The sequence below is a fragment of the Gavialis gangeticus genome, unplaced genomic scaffold (genome assembly GCF_001723915.1).
Source record: "Gavialis gangeticus isolate Ggan-Ray unplaced genomic scaffold, GavGan_comp1, whole genome shotgun sequence".
Taxonomy (NCBI): domain Eukaryota; kingdom Metazoa; phylum Chordata; order Crocodylia; family Gavialidae; genus Gavialis; species Gavialis gangeticus.
In genome coordinates, this window is record NW_017729000.1 from 15,777,883 (window position 1) to 15,799,245 (window position 21,363).

The 21,363-nt window shown below is 42.2% G+C and overlaps 1 protein-coding gene across 3 annotated transcripts in view; it reads right to left on the reverse strand.

Annotated features, from left to right (window-relative positions):
* Positions 1-229: 229 nt before the first annotated feature.
* The window catches only part of KIF3A (kinesin family member 3A), a 29,363-nt gene continuing 8,229 nt past the window's right edge, over positions 230-21,363 (reverse strand). The window contains exons 3-19 of one of the 3 annotated variants that reach the window (XM_019506332.1): positions 19,938-20,082; positions 19,605-19,689; positions 18,989-19,094; positions 17,846-17,985; positions 17,067-17,264; positions 16,449-16,623; positions 15,303-15,404; positions 12,905-12,979; positions 11,050-11,058; positions 10,198-10,354; positions 8,586-8,766; positions 8,148-8,258; positions 7,929-8,054; positions 7,501-7,554; positions 6,718-6,786; positions 5,098-5,222; positions 230-4,016 (exon numbers count right to left, since the gene is read on the reverse strand). In XM_019506332.1, coding sequence (XP_019361877.1) covers positions 3,968-4,016; positions 5,098-5,222; positions 6,718-6,786; positions 7,501-7,554; positions 7,929-8,054; positions 8,148-8,258; positions 8,586-8,766; positions 10,198-10,354; positions 11,050-11,058; positions 12,905-12,979; positions 15,303-15,404; positions 16,449-16,623; positions 17,067-17,264; positions 17,846-17,985; positions 18,989-19,094; positions 19,605-19,689; positions 19,938-20,082 — 1,907 coding nt within the window. In that variant the 3' untranslated portion in view covers positions 230-3,967. The remainder of the gene's footprint in view (positions 4,017-5,097; positions 5,223-6,717; positions 6,787-7,500; positions 7,555-7,928; positions 8,055-8,147; positions 8,259-8,585; positions 8,767-10,197; positions 10,355-11,049; positions 11,059-12,904; positions 12,980-15,302; positions 15,405-16,448; positions 16,624-17,066; positions 17,265-17,845; positions 17,986-18,988; positions 19,095-19,604; positions 19,690-19,937; positions 20,083-21,363) is intronic. The other 2 variants (XM_019506333.1, XM_019506334.1) reach the window with 2 other exon arrangements.

The window sequence follows — 21,363 nt, forward strand, 5'->3', positions numbered from 1 at the left end:
AATGGTCCCAATCTGACTTTAAGCCAATGCAGCTACAAACCATCTTTACTTCCTATCCAGAGGGGACAGACTCTGTTAACATCTGTCAAATACTGAAGTCCTTGGACTACAGATACTAAGTGCTGAGAACTGTGGTAAAGTTAGCAGCCATTCTCCAGAAGGAGTCTCTCAGCTGTCAGTGCAGATGTTGTAAGGGGCTGTACATTCAGAAGGAAAAAAAATGCTGTAATAAACAGGATTTGAGATGTTTATTTCCTGGCATGAACATGCTCCACATAGACACACAATACTGTCATATACGAGTGAATAAAATTTATACATAAAGTACAATTAATAATTAAAACCTTACTTCCAACAAAGTTAGCAAACCAATAAATAGAGCAAATTGTACAACTAGCATTTTTGTCTATGTACAGAATTGGCAAAACAGAGGTACAGAGAAATAGCTATAAATTTAGCATACGGACTATAGCGTAAGTTAGTGAAAGGCACTAAGGAAGATCCCCCCCTTCATCTAGCAACCCCAGAACCAGGAAAAATTAAAATATGTTCTATTGTAAGTAATGTTAAGAATGTGACAAACTGACAGAGACTCAGAAAAATGTAGTGTTCAAGTCAACATTTCTGAATTGATGTGGCCCTTTGGTAGGGAGAAAAAGCAGTTGCACACACAAAGAGCAGGAGTTAAGTAACTACTACGGAAGCAAGGACTGAACTGAGATCAGAACAGCATTATCACCTAAAATTAATTTAAAAACACATTTTACAATTAATTATGGACAAGTCTTTGTGTAGGGCTACAGGGTAGGGTTATGTGATAAACCCACAGACCAGATCTGTGTTTTTAGAACAAGGCCTATAAACCAAGCCAAACACTCAAACTTTAAAAGAACAATTAAGTCTTCAAGGTACTACAACTTGAACCTGCTTAAAGGATTTCATTTCTTCTTCATGTCTTTTTTAATAGCAGGTATGTTTTTCCTCCAAAACTAAAGTTGTGACAAAATCCCAGGCAGCGAACCTGTCCCAGAGAGCACTGATTTTATTTACGGACTGGGAGCACAGGAAGCTTGCATCATTTGCTTTAAAAAAAGCTAACTGCTTCTTAACTATAGCTGGTATCTCTTTCTTGGAGAGATGGGATTCGCACCTCGTATCAAATTGTTAACGCACATATATTTAGAGCTGTCGTTTTGGTAGGGGTAGTCCGGACATCTTTAAGCCCGAAAAGTGTGCGTCTACCTAACCATTAAGGTCATTTTCAAAGAGTACCACGCAGGGGAAAAATACCTCAAAGCTTTCCTTCATTGCTGCTTCCTGTAGCCACAATGGGATCTCTTCTATTACAAATCACCAAGTAACTTCAGCTCCTACAGAACCGGCCCAAGGCACAACACTACATGGTGCAGCTACAACCAGGAGCTCGCCTGGAGCTTGGGCCTTGCAGAGCTGCAAAGTCCTTCCCCTTGGCAGCAGTGAGTGGGATCACTGTTGCAGCTCTTGGGCTGTTATGGTCCCTTTTCAGTCCTTTAGCTTGTAAGACTGTCAGACAAGTCAGGTGTTTCCAGAAGTTTGCATCAGCTTACAGCAATAAAAGATTGGTTTAAAATCCCAAAGCTTTTTTTTTTTTTTTTTTGAAGATAAAAGGAAGATGCAGGGGCACCTTAAAATAGAGCAAGCACTTGAGATGCTCCCTCTTTTTAAAAACGGTGTTATAATAAATAAATAAATAAATAAAAAAGCAGTGCCAAAGTTTCACTTAACTCTTCCATAAAGTTAAGTAGTGGATTCAAACTGACATAGCTTAGCTTAAAAGTAGTGTGGTTTTTGTTCTTGTTTTTAAAGAAAGACAGGCCCTTTGATGATAAAACAATTTTGCTGCCCTCGTTTACACTTCAAATTTTTGCTCTGTTAATGCAATTTGTGCAATAATGCAACATTTTTAAATTTAAATTTCATATTATCAAACAAGTTACATTTAAGGGAAAAAGGATTATTTTTTTTAAATTTACTGATCCTTTCCCAGTTCCATTATCCAGGTTTAGTTCATAGTTTTGGTAGGTTGGCCAAGCAGTGTTACAAATAATTACAATTTTTGGTAGTATTTGAGGCTACTTGATTCACAGTGGAAGTGCTCATTTGGTTTATGGTTTTGTGAAGATATTAAGCTCCAAAGTGTTTTGATCCTCCTTTGACCAATGAGTTTTAATTTATTATTTAACAAGACAACAAGTCCAGGCTAACTGAGCTTACCTAGAAGGCCACTGAATTTCGCTCAAGTAAAATTTGATCTTACAAGGACATATTTAAGTTGCTACTAACAGCTCTCATACAGTCACATAAAAGTACTCCATGATGCATCCAGCAAGGCCACCAAGTACTAAGATGGCTCCATGGACACATTGGTGATTTGAGGCTTCTGACAGTTTTCCACATCAAGAAGAAAGTAACTGCAAGTCTTGTTACTAGAACAAGTTAGTTGTTAGACCTGAGCTTTGATTGTGCAAGCTGTTGTTCAGTTACTTTTAGGGGCTTTTATGTTTCATGGCAGCAATCACAGCTTTTTCTCTCTAGGCAACTTTATAAAGTCGCACTGAAGTTACAGACATTTAAGACAACCCTGGCTTAGGAAGCTTTAAGACTGCTGCAGCCACTGTATCCCAGCATTAGTTACATGCACATGACAAGAGCAGTATATTAAAATGTTCAGATTTAGCAGCAGCACAACTTTCAAAAGGAACAACTGGACTTGCAAGGCAACAGCAGCCACTGCAAAAGACTTATTTGAAAGACAGCAGCCTCCATTCTTCTTAACATAACGGAGAAAAAAAAAAAAGATTGCTTAGTCTACACAGGCACATGGACAAATGTAGGAGCACAGACTACATTTGGATCAACTGTGGTCAACTGAGGTCCAGCCATGCCTAGACTCAAGCAGCATTACATGTTTGCCGTGCTCCATTTCACCCCCCGGGGCATCCACCTTTTCCATCCAGACTGACAGCAGAACAAGTAACAAAATAATGCAAGGGACCAATTAAACACGTTCCCCCCCTGCAACTACTAAGTGTGGCCAAGGCTACAATGCAAAGCAACTTTATGAAAAGGATTTGTTCTCTTGCACTGTCAGTTGTGACCATCCTCCAAGATGCCAATCGACTGTGCGAGATCATACAGGAAAAATAAAAGCGTAACAGTACATAATATAAAACGGAACTGAAACAGGTTGGTTCTCATTTGCACTTCAGCAAAACATGGTCCCTTGCCAGAAGGTCCTAGATTTGCACAGTTTAGGTTTTTAAAAAAGCTGCCCTATCTGCGACAATATATAGTACGACTACATATGTCTTAGTTGCTAAAGTAACAGAAAGAAAATCTGTTGTTTTGCGTATGAAACGCATGTAACAGCTACAATCACAGAGTATTTACAAAGCTAAGGAAGGGATTCAGTGTTCTGCTTTAGTTACATTATGGATTTGCAGCCACCACATTCAAATATACGTAACAGTGCAACACAGGACAACAGTGTAAGCTGCCAATTTCATACGGCAAAGCAGGACTTTAAACAGATTCACCAGGATTTAAAAGGTCAGGACCCTATCAAACATATTGAGCTAATATACTGTAACACTGAAACACATACCTAATGTGCGTGCCTTCTATACATTTCAACAAGGGTTACTGCCAAGAGTTTCCCTGCACAACAAAGAATTGTATAATACACTGACAATTTCACAACCACCGTAGACATTGGTTTAACATTATGTTAATATAACATACAGTATAATGGTAGTTACATGGGAAAAAATTCATTCGTTTTGAAATAGAGCTCCATACCCATAAAACAGTGTCACAGCCACCTTTGCATCACGCCGAGCAAATTCCTCAGTATTTCCAATGAGCTGTGGTTTTGGGCCAAGACATATACCGTGCGTTGATCTTTACTTCCATCCTGAATCTGTGCTGCCTACTGAAGCAGAGAATCAATTACAGCTCCTGGCTTTGCCGAACGTTTTCTGGTTGGAGGAGAGTGGGAAGAAATGGGCATGGGAATTAAAAAGAAGAAAAAAAACCTCACATTACTAGTATGCTCAAGAAAAGGAGCAGCCAGAATCTTCCAAACACACAACACATAGTATTAATTTTGGTACCAGCCTGTCTCATTTAAAATCTAAAAATACTATACTAAAAATCACAACTGCCTGCTTAATGCCATGGGTGGAAATCTAGGTTTTCATCTAATCTCCTATGACCACCATCCTCACCCTTAAATGTCACTTGTTAATTTAGACTAAACTAGAATAAAACACATCAAGCACCTCGGCGAGAGGAGTATAGCCAAAACAGCAAGAGTTTGAGAAGTTGCTAATCAAAGTAGGGTTCTCTCTCTGGACAAGATTTATATTTAATTTTATGAGCAAAGAGAGTAGTTAACTATGTCCTCTATGCCGTGACAAACCTTTACTCAATTTTAGTCCTCACCTAACTTTACATATGCGGGAGGAAAAAAGACCAGATTTTCATTTTTCAAATTTTAAAATTCTAATGAGAAGGAAAGGAAAAAAAAGGAAAAATGAATTTAAGAGAAGTGCTGCAGCAAGCTTTATCAATATTATATATTGGTAACCAAAAGTAATCATCATTAAACCATTACTGTTTTCTTCAGGTAATATGGTTTTCAAGAAACACTCTACCTTATTAGTACAACTACCTTCTAAGATTAATGCATGAGGGCTCTCCAAAACACCTGGATCCAGTTGTTATTCACTCAGAACTGCCATTCAAATTAAGAAGATGCACAAGTTCAGACTACAGCAGGGGCAGGCAATTATTTTGGGCGGAGGGCTGCTTACTGAGTTTTGGCAAGCCTTCGAGGGCCGCATGACAGGCAGCCGGGGCAGATAAATATTAATTTTCTAAATTTTTTAGGGGTCCCGTGGGCTGGATGGAATGGCCTGGTAGGCCACATCCGGTCTGCGGACCACATTTTGCCCACTCCTGGACTACAGGATTGTGCCCCAAAGTAAACCGTTAGGAATTAAAGTGTCCTCAGTATTAATTCCTTTCTACATTTATAATGATAGACAACATTTTTACCTTCTCCCAGTTTTAGGCCTTGATCTTCCTTTTGAAGTTCTTGGTCTTTCTAGTTTCATTAAAGACTGTCTGAGGCTCTCTTCAGTGTAAGCTAGATAAACATGGGAAAGGTCCACCTCAAAAGGCTGAGAAAAAAAAACAACATAACACAGGATCCAATTTACAAACTATGCATAATTCCCCTTCCATGAGAGTAAGATAAAGTTTACTCCGTAAAAGCAATAAAAACAAAGACAGAGGTTTACTGAAGGAGATACAATACAGATAATCAGGGATCTGGGTTTTCCATTTGCCACAAAGAAAACATGGAAAAAACACAGATCTTCTCATTTTAGGGAGAAAAATGCAGGTTTCCTCCTTTAAAGGAAAAATGCATGAAACGGCACATTTTCCCTTGCAGGCTGGCAGAGTTCCAGCCTGCAAGGGGCTAAGGCAAGCGGGAGCAAGGCAACCAGGCAGGGGCGCCACATGCATGAGCGTGTATACCCATGCACATGGCAGCCAGGAGAGCAGCTCCCCACAGGTAAGACTTCAGGGGGGCAGGGAATTTCCATAGTGAGGGAGGGAGAGGGCTGGTCAGTCAAGGTAGTACAACGAGCTTGGGGACTGGGGTTGGGATGGGAATGTGGGGCCGTAGGGCCTGGACAGGGAGCGGGAAAGAGCCATGGGTGCCTCATCCAGGATGTGGCATGTAACCCCCAGATTTGTGTGGGACAGGGGTGGATGTGGGCTGCCTAGGCAGAATCGGGGCTCCCCACCCTGGCGCCCTCCCCCTGGGGACCTCCACAGCCCAGTGGGTGTGACCTGGCACGGCAGGCAGAGCAGGGTGGGGGTAAGGAGGCTTGGTGCTGCCGTTGGAAGCCCTGCACTGACATGGCAAGGTGTACCCTGCCCACACAGCAGCAGCCAAGGTGGCAGCGCAGAGTTGTGGCCCCCACTGCTGGTGGGTGGGCAGAGGACATCTTGCCATTGCAATGCAGGGCTCCTGGAGGCAACACCGAGTCTCCCTACCTCACCCTGCTCTGCCCTGCCATGCCAGGTCCCACCCACTGAGACACAGAGGCCCCTGGGGGGAAAGTAGCAGAGCAGGGAGTCCTAAGCCGATAGCAGGCAGCCTGCATACACCCTCTCCCGCGGGCTCCGCTTTAGCCGTGCTGCCTGCAGGGGAGGGGGAGCTGAGCTCCATGTTCCACTCCAGCCACAGCAGTTGTTGCCTCCCCATGGGTGGCAGGGGGATGTAGACCTAAGTTCCTGGCCCTGTAATTCTGGCAGCTGAGGGCCCCCTCCAACAGGGCTGTGGGGGGCAGAGGGCAATGGCATGGGCAGGGCACCAGCGTATCGGGGTGTTCAGCACCACAAAGCAGAGGTGGTAAGCAGAAGGGGCAGGGTAAGCTCTTATTTTTTGTGATAAAAATAACATAAAATCTAATGCCAAATTGTATAAGTATTTACAATTTATTTTATTATAGTGATTGAGGCACTGGTAGGCTTCCAATTTGCTTTAAAATTTTAAATATATCAATAAAACAGAGAAAGCCAGGATCCCTGAAGATAACCATTGCTAGATGGCAGGATACAGGTTTAGCCCAGTTTGACACAGGTTTATAAAAACCCACTTACATCTTTTTCCTTTTTATCTGGGACTGGAGTCTGTTTTCTCATGTTGTTTCCTGTGTATGCGACACATTTCTTAATGAAAAAGAAAGATCTGTTAGCTAAATCAACTCTTTGCACTATAAAACTGATTGCACAATTGTGTCAGTTCACATTTGCTGCTAGTCTCAATTCAACGGGTCTGAGAGCTACAGGAGAGATCTTTCTTCTCTAGGCTGTAGAGAAGTCTCTACAATGAAGATCAGGCGGTTGCTCTTTAATGCTGTCGCTGAAAATGAACATTCTAGGACTGGTGGTTGAAGATCACCACCCCAGGAAGTTAGCAAGCAGAAGGTGGTACGACAGTCTAATGACTTTTGGGGCACAAGCCAAGATACGTCTATTTATATAAACTTCCCCACCATTCTTTTTGTTCCAGCAACATTGCCTGACAGTGTTCTTGGTGACAAATGCAATGGTTTTTGTTAAGTTTTGTTGGTTGCAGAACTAATGAAAAGCAGCAAAATCCTTGATAGTTGGTCTGGTTCTAAGCAGTCAAGCCTACTACCATGCATCCTGCACCACACTAGGGAACAAGATAGACTCATGTCAGGGGGCAGTGTGCTTCATTACAGGCTCGCTACTGCAGTCCTTTGACACTAAGAATACACGCTCCACAGGCAACAGTCTGATCAAGCAAAGCAACATGAGTAATGTTGGTAACCTTTTCCCCAGAGATCTTCACTTTGATTTAACAAGCTCAACCTTGCATTGAAGCAGTTAGCACCATTTTGTATCAGCTCAGCTTACCAGCTGCCATTCTCCAATATCTTCATTCCAGTGAACATAGTTTTCAATCATTTCCTTAGAAGAAATCAGAAAAACGACTCGTTTTGATTTGTGGACTTTAACTCCTAATGCATTCTAAACATAGCTCCTGTAAGCGTGCCCTGCAAATGGTTATTTCAGAACAGCCATGCAGTTCTGGTAATTACGACTCCTCCACTGAAATCCCCTTAGAAGTTAGCTGCCTGTTTGAACTATCCATTTACAAACCCAACAGAACCTTGAGCAGCGCCTTGTGTGTGGTGCTTTTCAACATCTGCCAGTCCTAACACACTGACTATGGGGAATGAAATGTTTTGTTGATGACAACAAATGAAAAGCCAGAGGAACCAGAGTGTGTGGTTTAATATTACTGAATCCTAAGGCTAATGGCCAGGCCTCCTTTCCTCTACCTGGTAGTCTTGAGGTATGAAGTTATCTATGATGAGCATCTGAAGGCGCAGTTCCCTGCTCAGCTGTCGAATATTCTCCAGCAACCCTTCAATCTCTCTCTGATGTTCCTGCTGCAGATCTGCCATCTGTGAACAACCGAGCAAGCCATCAGGAGTTTGAACCAACTTTAGACTTTAGCCACATTGCACGACAACTCACTAATCATTATGGACACTGACCTCGGATTTGGCAGCCATTAACATAGTCCAGACTTTCTTCAGTTTCTTGGTCTTGCCCTGTGCTTCCTCCTGCAGGCTGGTGTACTTCTCCTCGATATCCAGGCGCTCTTGCTGTTTGCAAAACAAATACAATCACAGTTTAACATTCTCACCCCCATAGGTGTTACAACAGGAGGTGCAAATTACCTACATGACATACTGGCTAGTGGGGACAAGGCTATGCCTAGCCCAAGTTGCATCCCACACACATACTACTATCACTACTCACTGCCATAGGATTGCTCTTTTTATGCTTTTCCACATACAAATGTTATCAACCCACTGAAACAACTGTAGGGTCCATTTCAAGGGTTGACAGTGGAGAGCTTCTGACCACTGACACCCAGTGTAATTAATCCTACCAGTTAAAAATATTAACTGTTAGGAAGCTGATCAGACCTCTTTTTCCTCAAGCTCCTTGCGAAGCTGCTCTGCTCTTTTCCTTCGTTCTTCAAGCTCCATATTAGATTCCTCAAGAAGTTTTTCCTGCTCCTCAGCTTTTGCCAGCAAGTCCACCCCTCCCACAATCACTTTCTTCTCCAGGGCTGACAGTTTCTCCAACAGGGACTGGTGCTCTTGTCTGAGGAGAGAAACAAAGAGACAGGCAGTGTCACATGTGTCCTGAGCCAACCCTAGTATAAAACAAGACCTGGCCTCAGTGGTGGGGCCTGGAATACTTACTTTACTTTGCAGGTCCTAGTATGAATAAGGAAATAAATACAAGTCACTTCAAGCAGCTTGCTCTAAGATTCTCCTTCAGCCTGACACCATCATACAGACAAACAGGACAACAGACATTACAGTCTCTCCAACCATCATTCCTCCCTTCTACAAGCAGCTGCTGGGATGCTAAGGTTGAGGGAGATCACCTCCTCCTCCATTTTCAGTGCTCCCTCTGCTGGTGCCCAGCCAGTATAGCAATGCCAGAGAGGAAAGGGCATAAGGCAGGGACGGGCAATTACTTTGGGCAGAGGACTGATTACTGAGTTTTGGCAAGCCATCGAGGGCCACATGATAGGTAGCCCAGGGCAGATAAATATTAATTTTCTAAATTTTTTTAGGGGCCCCACAGGCCAGAGAGAATGGCTTGGCAGGTCGCATCTGGCCCACGGGCCACATTTTGCCCACCCTGGCATAAGGGCTAGTAGCAGCTGCCTACATCTAAGACCTGACGGAAGGAAAATGAGAGAATAGTGGCAGGAGAATAGCAGCTTAGGACACGTCTCCCTGACTGATTCACCAGGCCCAAACAGCAGCAGCATCAAGCATGGCAGCCACGTGGCACTGCTGACCAGTAGTGACTGCTCCCTTGCCCCATGCAACAGTCCACCTGCAGGGCTGTGAGGATTCAGCTACACTGATCTCTAGGCAGAACAGCACTGCATGCCTGAGGACACCATAACCTGGTGCAGTAAGATTACTGTGTAGACAGACATATCTTCAGGGCTGCAGTTGAGAGGCTACATCTTTCAGCAGAAGGCCTCTTTGGACCCTGTTAACACCTGCTCCAAGCAATCTGGCACATGCACAGGGCTCTGCTATAGACCCCTGTGAGAACTGACAGGCTGCTTTTCAGTCAGCTTAGCTGTCCCCCTGGCTGTCCCCCAGAAACCAGCTCCTTCACCTCAATGAAACATAGCATCATTGTAGTGTAGCTGTTACTGTGATGTTACTTGTGATTTCTAAGGAAGCAACTGAATCTACATTGTACCTTGTCTAAAATTCTAAAGGAGTACCTTCAGTTTTTTGATCACTTCTTTTTATTGCTCATTAAAATTCCAAGTTAAAAAAAAAAAAAAAGGCAAAGCATTGCTGTTGCCCTGCTCTGATATACCCAATCCTGGCTAATATCCCTCATTTGCCCATTTACTTTGAGAACAGCAAGATAGCATGGGGTTTATTTTGTGAACTGCTGCTTTAATCAGCCAGTTCACTGCCCACTTCCACCAGCTGCACACTCCTAATTAGCTGAATTCATAACAAGCTGTCCTGACCATGGCCTGACACTCACTGAGCTTTCAGCAGATCCTTTTCTCTCTTCTCCAGTTCTGCCCTGGCTTTGTTTCTCTCTTCTTCTTCCATGTCAAGCTTGGTTTCAAGTGCTTTTCTCTCTTCGTCGATCTTTGCTTGCATCTCTACCATCTTATCAGGAGAAACTTTCTTCTTGCCTTTGGAGAAAGTCAGGGAAAATGTGAATTATTTAAGAACAAAAATGTGACAGGCCATCTTTCTTTATTACAGCGACTGTTTCCTTGGTATCAATTAAATGAGATTTTCAGCAAAATTAAAAGAAGAAAGTTGTGATGGCTCATATATAATTATACTGCATCTCTTGATACTGGAGTTGACAATGCCATTGTGAAGTAATGACCATATCTAGAGATACTGGCTGTACTTCCCAGTTTGGGCAGCAAACCACTATCTCTCATGCTGCTGTCCAACATGGACAACTAATTTTCACCAAATTTCTGGGGTATTTTTGTTATCAAGTCTACCTTCCAATAGTGCTTTGGTATACTCATGGACGGAGGGGAAAAAGATCAGAAGTCAAGAAAAGAAAATTATAAAAGAAAAATTCTTGCTTACTGACTGGTATGCAAATAATTCTCCATGCAAAAGTTTAGCTCCAGATCAGAGCCCTTGTGACATTCACAAGCTCTGCTCTATTGTCCCTGGTGTTCTAAGAAGTTCTACAGAAATCCCCCTGAAAAGACATGAAGCAGTCCAGGACAAGTGGAGGGAGACTCCTTACTTAAAGCACATTCTCAGCTTTAAAGACAGAAAACAGAGGCAAATGGAGCAGCTGTCCCTTAACATAAGCTCTAGAACTGTTCTCGATGGAGTGCAAATCAATCACACCAACCTGCTTGATCTTGCATTAAGAGGAAGAAGTAAGCAAATCGTAGAAAGGCAGCAGGTGCATAAAAAGGGAGGAAAAAGAAAACATATTACTGTGGGACTATTTCAGACAAAACTCTGCATCAATAAAAGCATTAATCTTTATGTGCATTTATCGACAGAAACAAATCAGTGGGATAATATTTATTAAGTAAGATTCCATCAAGGCAAACATTAATGCATTATGATTTTATGCCTCGAAAGAATAAGTGTTCTGTACAAAAGAATAATCTTTTGCTTATTCAGACTCAGCAGTAGCCTGCTCCTGCACTATTTTCAATATTATGTAGATCCTACATGTGACACCATAAGCCTGCCGCAAAGATCATGCCCTGAGAAACATCCAAGGAGGAATCTACTACGCTAGAAGAAGAAACGGACATTTTCAAGGTAGCCAATCATTTTACATGCCCTGTAAAACCACAGTACGCAGAAAGCTTGCTCTACATTTTAGCCAAAATTTCCAAGCCAATTCATTGCATGTTACATGACCAATTGCACAGATGGGATTGCAGCACAGAAATTTTATGTTTAATAAAAACAGGATATTAGTATGTTAATTTGCAGTAATTCTGATGCTTCCATAGAGGTATATGGCTAGTTTGGATTATTCAAGCAGTCTGGATCAAAATGAAACAGGAAAAAGTAAAAGCATAAACACAAAATGGAGATGCACTTCATGCAAAAAACCAACACAACAAAAAACCACAGTGTGTGAGGACAATTAATATTCTGTCTGCAGAGCATGTAGTATTTATCCTATTCACTGAGCCAGACCCAACTCCCACTCCAGGCATGGGTCTCTCTCCACTCACTGCTGGAATGCAGATCCATCCCCACAGAGACATTTCAACAGGCAATTCACTATTTAGTTTGCTGCCCTTGTCCAAGTGCTGAGATTAAAACTAGGTTTGAAATAGGAAAGCTGGAGCAAGTGCATTTAGCATCTCTTTGGCTTCCTGACTTAAAAAGTTGGTAGGGATATAAGCATGTTGTATTTACTATCAATAACCGGCAAGCAATTTCAAAGGCAAGAAACTCTCTTCAATTATAACTAAATCTTTACGTCTTAAGACCTTCTAGACTCTCTCTACCTAGGAAAGAGAATCAGCATGGACTATGCTAACTCAAATAAGCTACAATTAGTGTTCCAAAGTCCCCACAATCCACAGATTAGGGATACTTAATACTATTTTGAATAAGTTAGCTATCACTAATTGATTTCGGGGTTTATATGGAGACCAGAAGTCCTGTCTGCAGTAAGGGACAGCTTCTTCAGAACTGACCCACACAATCTTCCTCACAACTGGATGCTGGGGGCCAAGTACACAATGCATTAATGACACTTCTACAACAGACACGTCTTAAATCCAAAGTCATTTTTAATAGCCACTTCCAGGATTTGAACTCAGGTATTTTTAAGAAAAAATGAACCAACTGGGTTCTACTTAGTTCTTTCCAGATTATACACCTAAAATAGGATTTTGATTTTCCACCAATTGTCATTTTAATGGAGGGAGTTTACAAAACACTGAAGGCAAAAATTTGACACTGTTCCTTTATTCACTTTATAATTAGTGCAAGCAAAGTACTAAATTCCTTTCTTTCCTCTTAAGCATGAAGCTAAAATATGCAGGTGAAGCCAGTGTTAAAAGCTTGAAAGCAGCAAAAAGGAAAGCATGCTTTAGCCAACTTAAAGCCACATTTCTTTCTGGGGGAAAAAAAAAAGTAGCAGAGCGCAGTACAGGATTCACATGAAGAAGTGCACGGGTTATGGAAAGACCAAAGCTTTGTTAAATAACTTAAGAGCTCCCACTCACTAGTGAAGGACTTATCCAGAGGTTTCTCTATGACAGAGCATGTGGAGTCTGAACTACTACTGCTGCTGCTACTGCCTGGAAAACAAAGAAATGAACCCCACGGAAAACCCAGAAAAGGAGAAACAAGAGGAAGACACACACAGATGAAAATAGTTCCACAGGAAAGAAACCCAAAAGAGCCAGCAGGAAGACGCAGTCAGTGGTTTTCATTTGGAAATTTGGATCCCTTAGTCATACACAGCCATCATTTTACATCACAAAAACAGAGAGTTGAGAGTGACTATTTTGGTAAAAACCCATCCTGACCTCAACCAGTACTGAACGCAACATGCCAAAGACTATGCTGTGACTAATTAAAGTGGAAAGTGACCCATGCATCTATTTGCTTGTTAAATATACTAAATATGAAGACTAGGATGGGACCATTTGCTACTGGGCATAGTAGTCCAAGCAAGATGCCCATTTGTCTTACAGCAGGTGCTAATACCTGTCAACAAAGGCAGAAGCCTGCTGATCAGTTAACTTAGTGAAGGACCGAAAGCAGAAAATCCTTTGGGTCACTCAGTGTCTTCCAAAAGTGCTGTGCATAACCTAACTGTTTTAAGCAACAGCAATTAGGTAGGTGGGTGGGTCTTGCTATAAGCAGTAACCCTGGGGGAAACACTATAAATATATTAGATGACTGTATCTGTCATGAGTTTCTATATCTTAATTCTAAGCTATTACAATAAACAGGACTTTTTTCAGGATTGTCAAATCTCCCATTAATGGCACATACCAAGATGTACAATAGTTAGCAACAAAGGCTAATTTTCGTCATGTTAAGATGATTTCTGCTCTCAGCTAAACTTCTAGATTTGCACTGCTTCACGTGAAGAGAACTTTGCCTTCAGGTGTTTTTATGAATGGTATTGGCAACTAAAACTACTTTTCATCCCCCGGGCCAACAACCTGTTGCAACCATGACCTTGAATGCAGGTTTCAGCCTTACGATAATATCTGGCTAGCTGAAAACATGGGAATGAATTCAGACAGAAAGGACACTTGTGAAGGCTGAGAGTACACAGTCAACATCCCCATCACACTAATGGTAGTTGGATCAGACAACATGAGGAGCTGTAACACAAACAGCTGGAAGAGGCTTATTCAAACTGCGTGCTAAACTGCCAATATGGCAAACTTACGTTGCAACACTGGGAATGGATAAGGAAATCAAGGTCTCATATGCCTTCAGTGACAAACTGCTGAGAAAGCTGCAGCCTTTGGGCTCAGGGCAGAGTTCTTGGAATGCACCATGGGATGATGCATTTTGTACTACACATTAAAATGTCATGTGAAGTTTAACTGTGCCTGGAACAAGAAACTGCAACTGCTGCCCATCCTTTTCAAGGAAACCAGCCTCTTCCGTAACCCTGAGGGAAAAGAAGCTAAAGACGACAGACTGTCTAGCTTTCAGGCTGAAATTCTGCTAAAACAGATTCTATGCTTGTTGGATGAAAAAGGTTCCAGTATTAAAACTAGTTGAGCAAAGAGAGTTCAATCATGCTCTGCACTGCATCCTAGCACGCCATTCTGACTCCTCATGAAGAGAAGTCGCAGGAGTTCCTGCAGCTCTTCCACTTGGACAATGGGATCCTATCGCAAAAGGATTTTTGTTGCCAGGGCCAGCAATAAGTCCCTCCTAGATTTTAATAACAACTGCTCATTCCAGGTTCAAAAGCATTCCTTCTGTTTTAAAAACTTCACACAAGTAGTTTAGATTGTGCAGGGGACAAAGTAAGCCTTCCTAAGGGAATATTTAGCTGAATATATGCAGCTTGATATGTTTGACTTCAATAGGTTTTTTCCCAGTAAAATATGGGGATCCAGTTCTAACATATGAACATCTGTAACACAGAGATAATGATAAGACTTGCAGCAAATCCAGATGGTAAACCAACCCTTTACCAGAGCAGTTGTGACTAAAACCACCCTGAGATCTCTGTATTAAAAAGGCAAGTTTTCTTCTGTGTCAGATTATTGACCTTTCCCTCCTCACAATTTTGCAAGCTAGGGGAAATTCTGGTGTGGGCGTCTTGCCTAAACTCAGATACCTGCGCACAAGCCATATGCAGCCACCCGCTGGGACCAGAAAACCACCATATCAGAGAAAGATACCACAAGCAAACTACCCAAGTGGAAGCAGACACTCGATACAGTTAGAGCAGGCCACTGAGAATGGCTACTTCAAACGGCTTTGTTTCTAAAACAGGCATGATAATTGCAGCGGGCACCAGAACTTTACTACAGTCCCTGTTGAATCCATATTGAATTCCAGGTGAATCCATACTGGTTCCTGAATCCAACCACTGGATAAGCCAAAAAGAACAAAAGCAGAGAAACAGTTAAGACACCCTACCCCTTCGTTTTCTTCGTTTTTCCCCATCCTCTCCAATTTCCCCCTCATCGTCCTCATCCTCCTCTTCAGAATCACTGATATCAGAGCCAGAGATTTCTTCCCCTGAAATGCAAGATTATGCTTTTGAACACATACACTTCCATGACACACCACACCATCGCCTTCAGTTTTACTGGAAGCTAGTAGGATGTTGACAATGGAGCAGCGATTGAGATATGGAAGTTACTAGGGATCTATGAGGGACTTGGGTAATTTAAAGCGAATCACTCAGTGGTGTGAAGCCAACAGGCATAAATTAAACACATCCATTTTACGTGGGGGGGGAGGGGGGGCAGCTCTTTCAAGAGTAACACAACCTTGCACTGCATTTAGATTAAGACAATGCCATTCTAGGCCATTTTACTTCTAAATAGGAGCATCCACACAGGAGTTCAACAGGTTCAATATACACATGTTGAATTGCAAGTTAGTTGATGTGCCTTACCTTTCCCAACTATCAGCATGCAGGCAAGGCCCTGGATACCAAAAATACAAGCTACATTTTTGTAATTCTCCATAGTTTCTACTTGAGAAACTTTTGCAAACAGAACCCATCCCAACTGCGACTGTTAAGTGCAAACGCAAAGCACTTAGGTGCTCATCATTATGTTTTCACACTACACATATTAACCAGGATAATATGGGACGAGCATGAAATAAGGCCGGTCCATGGCTGGATCTGGGTGTGCAAGGTAAGGCTGGTGCACTGCTGGATCCATCTCACAGAATTAGGCTACATCTGGGGTCACATCCAACCTACAGCTGAACTCAGGTGTGCAATGGATTTCACAGTATGCGACGGATTCAATCTCATACTGGCTGACAGTGCCTGTGGACTGACCCCACGCCACTGATCTAGCCAATGGGGCTGGAACATTGGGCAGCACTGGTCTAGCTCAACATTTAGCACTGTACTGTATAACTGTATTGTTCTCTGGGTATGAGAGATCTCCCACTGCATTTCCTTCTACTTACGAACAACAAAAGTCTCACAGGGGCTTGAGCTATTACAGGACACCCAGAACATGTGCAACAATGCCTGCTTTACACAGGACTGTAATTACCCAGGAATACATAGTGCAGCATCACACACAAGGAAGTGCTTACCTTCCTCCAGTTTTTTTTTAAGCTCTTCTATTTCCTTTTGGAACTGACGGAGCAGGGCATCCTTGGGATCTTCATTAATTCTGGCCTTATTCTTGATATTCTTGGCACGATTGGCATATCGGAGTGTACTGATAGTCTCATCGTAATTGTAGTCTGCTGGACCAATGTTTGCACACTGATATGCAACAAACCAGGAGTTATTTGGTATCTAGTGTTAAGCAACATGCAAAAGCCTGAACTACAAACTAGGATGAGAACATGGAATTTGAAACATGAACTTGTGCCCAGTTCTGCAAAACCCTCATTGCATTCTTCCTCACCAGGAAGGCTCCTGCCTTCACAGCCCAAGCTACATCCTGACTTTGGATGTACAAACATTTAAACCCTATGTCCATGTGTACTCCTGGACTGCTTCATCCATAAAGCAACGACAATTTTATTTACAACTGTACAGGTGGCTATGGCTTGCACAAGGCATTTCTATGAAAGAGAACAGTCCTAATATACAGAAGAAAATACCAATGTAAGACTAGTCCAGTAGGAATTTTACTTCTATTCGCCCTTAAAAATACATACTAGACTCCTAGGACACTGGCTTTTGGGAGGCATCATCCTTACCATCATGGTCTTTGAGTTCCCCCCCAGGGAGTCCTGCAGAAGTCGAGTCAGCTTAGAGTTACGGTAGGGAACATGAGTACTCTTGCCATCCACCAGTGCAGAAATGACATTTCCCAGGGTAGAAAGCGACAGGTTAATTTTTGTAGCTTCCTTCAGTCGTTGCCCTGTAGCTCCAGTTTTTGCTTGTCTTTCTGACCCCTAAAAAAGGCAAACCCAGAAGTATGTAGGGAATGAAGTCAAGCAGATAATAATGGAATGGTTAGACTTTTAGGTAGCAAGATCCAGTACCCAGCAAAGCAATGTAACTGGAAGACAACACATCCTTTCCACATACAAAGATATTAACTCAGACAGACAAGTTGTAGTTAAAATCCATCCAAGGTACGTTTCTAAAAATAATAATTTGTGTTGCCTATTGGTGCTGGAGAGGGAAAACCAACATGATGGTGTTAGAGTGAATTTAGTGGAACCATCTAAAGGCACTAGTAGCAGCAGCACATTAGATTATTGCATCCTTTCCCCCTCCCATCTACTAAGAAAGTTTCTCCTGCCCAAGGCTTGGTTTTAACTGAAAAGTTTTGCCAGCAGGGTGATGTTGTCAGGAGTGCAAATTTAAGGGTGGGAGGATTCTATACAAATCACTTACTCAATCCAGCTTTTTATTGTAAGACAAAGGACCTCTGGCCCACATTGTTCAATATCTATGCACAGACCTTGAGTACTAAAGCAACAGTCATCCCCCAACTAGCATTTTGTTAGCTCTGTACATAGCTACTTACAGCAAGATCTACCAGGTGCAACTTGCCCATGCGAACGTGCATATTTCCATCGACCCCTTTCTCGCTGCACTCAATTGTAATAGTGAAGATAGCATGGGAGCGGGAGCTGTGCTCGTTCATGTTAGTGGCACCAACAGAACCTTTTAAGGGACCAAAAAAGTCAGAACTAACAATGATACACAGCTTATCATAATCCTTAACCTGAGAAAAAGCAGTTACAAAGCATTTGTTACAATTTAGCAATTTCAGAGATTCTGTAAACTAGATGATTTAGAATGGAATAATCATTTCTGAGTAGGAATTAATGCCCAGTTTCAACGCTCGTTACCCTGATAATAGTCTCCACCCCTCCCTGATTTTTAAACAATGCTCATATCATATAGCTAAGGGTTTTTTTTTCTTGTGGTTTGTAACAGCAGTACTCCTGTTTAGCTTAGATGGCTGGCACATAACAGACTAGCAAACGTCCAACTTCTTGCTGTAGCCCTCCACACAACTTCCAAGGATCAATCCTGAAAAGTGCCAGAGAGTCCCAATTCTCCTTCATTTCCTTTAGAAGATTCAATTACATCAAAGATGAAGAGTCCAAGTTGGACAATGCTCAGCCCTCCTTATGTTAAGACCATTCATCCTTGCTGACTGATTTGCAGTCAGTTTTGGAAGTACTTATATTTTCTCCCTACAATAGGAACAGGCTGCTTTAAATCTTCATTTTCCTTCAAAAGCATTCATATTCTCCATGTAAAAACCAGAAGTCTGACTGCTTACAGAACTAGCTTGTAACATCACAAAGCCCATACACTAAATAGGGTGAAGAGAAAGAAGAGATGAACTCAAGATCTGCGAGGAGCCCATCTTGCTGTACACACTCTCCAGCCCCCACAGGAAGACAATCTTTTCAGCTGAGAATGATGAACAAGGTATATCCAGTCCTCTTTGATTGCTCCTGCATGAAAGGAGTTACTGAAGAGACAACCCTTCCTGCCTACTCAGATGAGATGGCCAGTCCTGAAGTTCTGCAACACTAGAAACAAAAGACTGTACTAAGGTCTTAAAAGCAGTTGTGTAGGCAGCAATCTACCAGGCTACACCAGACTGCTTTAGCCCAATGTGCAAAACCCTCACAGCCATAGTGCTACTTACGGTTTTTGTGGCCTAGTGTCATGATTCTGTCCATATCATCTGCATTATTGACAACATAAGCTGAAAGGTCTTTGATGTAAACTCCCACATCAGGTCTCTCTTTAACCTATAAGGCAGATAGATTAGACAGGGCGCTTCCAGAAACTGCATATTGTTTAGTCATCAGGGCACAGCACAATAGTGCACTTCTGCTCTAGCAGTGTAGAACAGAACTCATGTGAAGCACATGCTTTGTCTGAACCACACATAATAACAGATCAAAAGTCCTGCCTAAGGCAGCTTCTCACTGCCAGCACTGTCAAGGCAAGTCAAGTGGAGGGCCTTAAGTGAAATCTTCAAATCCTCAGGGGGACTGTCAAGGGACCTTCAGAGAGGAAACTAAGTGAGCACCACCTTAATGGGAGCCAATAGCCTCTCCTTATTTCTTACAAGGCAGTTTGCCAGATGGAGAAATATTATTAGGGAAATGTCAAAGTCAAGGATTAGCCTCTTTAAAGGGGAGGCACTTGGTCTAGTGAAACACGCTAAGAAAATCAGAAATTTTGCACTCCTTCCCATCCAAAGCCTGTTATCAGACACCAGTTGTTCTTAAGGATGCAAGCCTGCCCATTCTCACCTCCAGCCTCTGTGTCTGGTCTTTCCCTAGCAGGTCACGCACCTCCTCATTGTAAATTTCCAAGTAAGACACTCGGACCAAAAATCTAAGAGTAAAAAGGTCAAGTATTCGTTACTTGTCACAGATTTGATCTCAGAGTGCAAAGAAACTCGCAGGGTGCCAGCAGAACCTTACTGCTTTACAGACAAGGATTACTTAAGCACCAACTAAAATTCAGCCCCAAATGAAGTCACTGGCTACATTTTTACAAACTTTAATAAGGTAGGATTCCACTGAAGATATCCACAAAAAAAGACAAGCATGGGGTGAGTCAAAAGAAGAGAGTTTGCTTACCTTGTGTCCCCCTCTGCCTTCGCAATGTGACCAAATATATGGGCAAATGAATTGGGAATGATTCCTCTAAGTTCAGGAACTGCTCGGACACCCTCCATGGTAAAAGTTTTGCCTGTTCCAGTCTGCCCGTATGCAAAAATGGTGCCTGCAGTGCAAAAGGAATATTCATGATGAATCAAATGCCAACTGGGGCAGCTCTTAACCATTCTTTGGTTCCACCAAAACCATCATCAACGAGTAGCTAGACATTCTCCAGCTTTTTCAACATGTATTGCATAGGCCTAGAGGAAATGCAAATGTTGTACAGTCTTTGCAAACAGGGTCGAACTGTTGCTTGTCCAATTTGCAAGGTGCTTAAGAAACAATAGCACCACCCAAGGGTAAAACTGTATGCCAAGGTTACTCGCAACTGGTGTGTCATGTCTATTAAGTGCAAGAACACTTAGAACATCTCATGCAAACAACCTAATCAATAATGCCTTCCATTAGCAAGTCATGAGCCAACTGAAAAATGACTGATTTGTAGTATTTTTGAATTTGCTCATGTTCTTAGGCACCAGATTGTTCAAAACAACTGAGATGGCTAATTGCTATTTTGGCCTCTGTCCCTTGAGATGTGTATCCTAGGCAAAGATCAATATGTAATCTGAAATATAAACTATCTGGTAAAGTAAACATAAGGAGAAACACAAGTATCTTTAAAAATGGCTATGGAGCGGTCTCAAACTCCCCTCAGGGCCATTACTCCACGAGTAGCAAGAGCATTCTGCCTGCCATAACTGAATCAGTTTGCTACGAATATCAACCTCTTCTCCATGCAGGATGCAAATTTTTCAAAACAGTCCCAGTCTGGTCTACATCATCAGTTCAAAGTGCCACCTGCCTGCAGCAGGAAGACTCAATCAGGGACTCAAGCACCACAGAATATACTTGGCTTCTACCTCAGTGCTAAGGCTCTGCTGCAGCAATCAAAACCCTACGTCTTAAACCAGCTCTTAATTCGGGTTTAAGCAGGTCTCTCTCATTAATCCACACTTATTGTTTAGGGAGCTCAAGGTTCACATCAAAAGCAACTTACATTCTGTTAGGGTATATTTTGCACCTCCTTTAAATTGCCTTGCAACTAATTAGTGCTTGTAACGGTCCCTCAGAAAGCAGGAACTTACTTGCTTAGCAACACATTTTCCTCTATTACCTCTGGATGGCAAACTATTTTTGTAGGTCTGCTCATGAAAAAAGGAAGACTCAAGAATGTTGGTAACAGTAGATAAAAATTCACATGCTTTGCAAGTTGGAAAAAAATGGCCCACTAACTTTGGCAACACCCAGGACTCAAAAATAACCAATAGTTATCCATTATCAGTTACAATTAAGTGTAATCACTCAAAATGCAAGGTTCCTCACCTTGGGAAGAAAAACCTGCAGC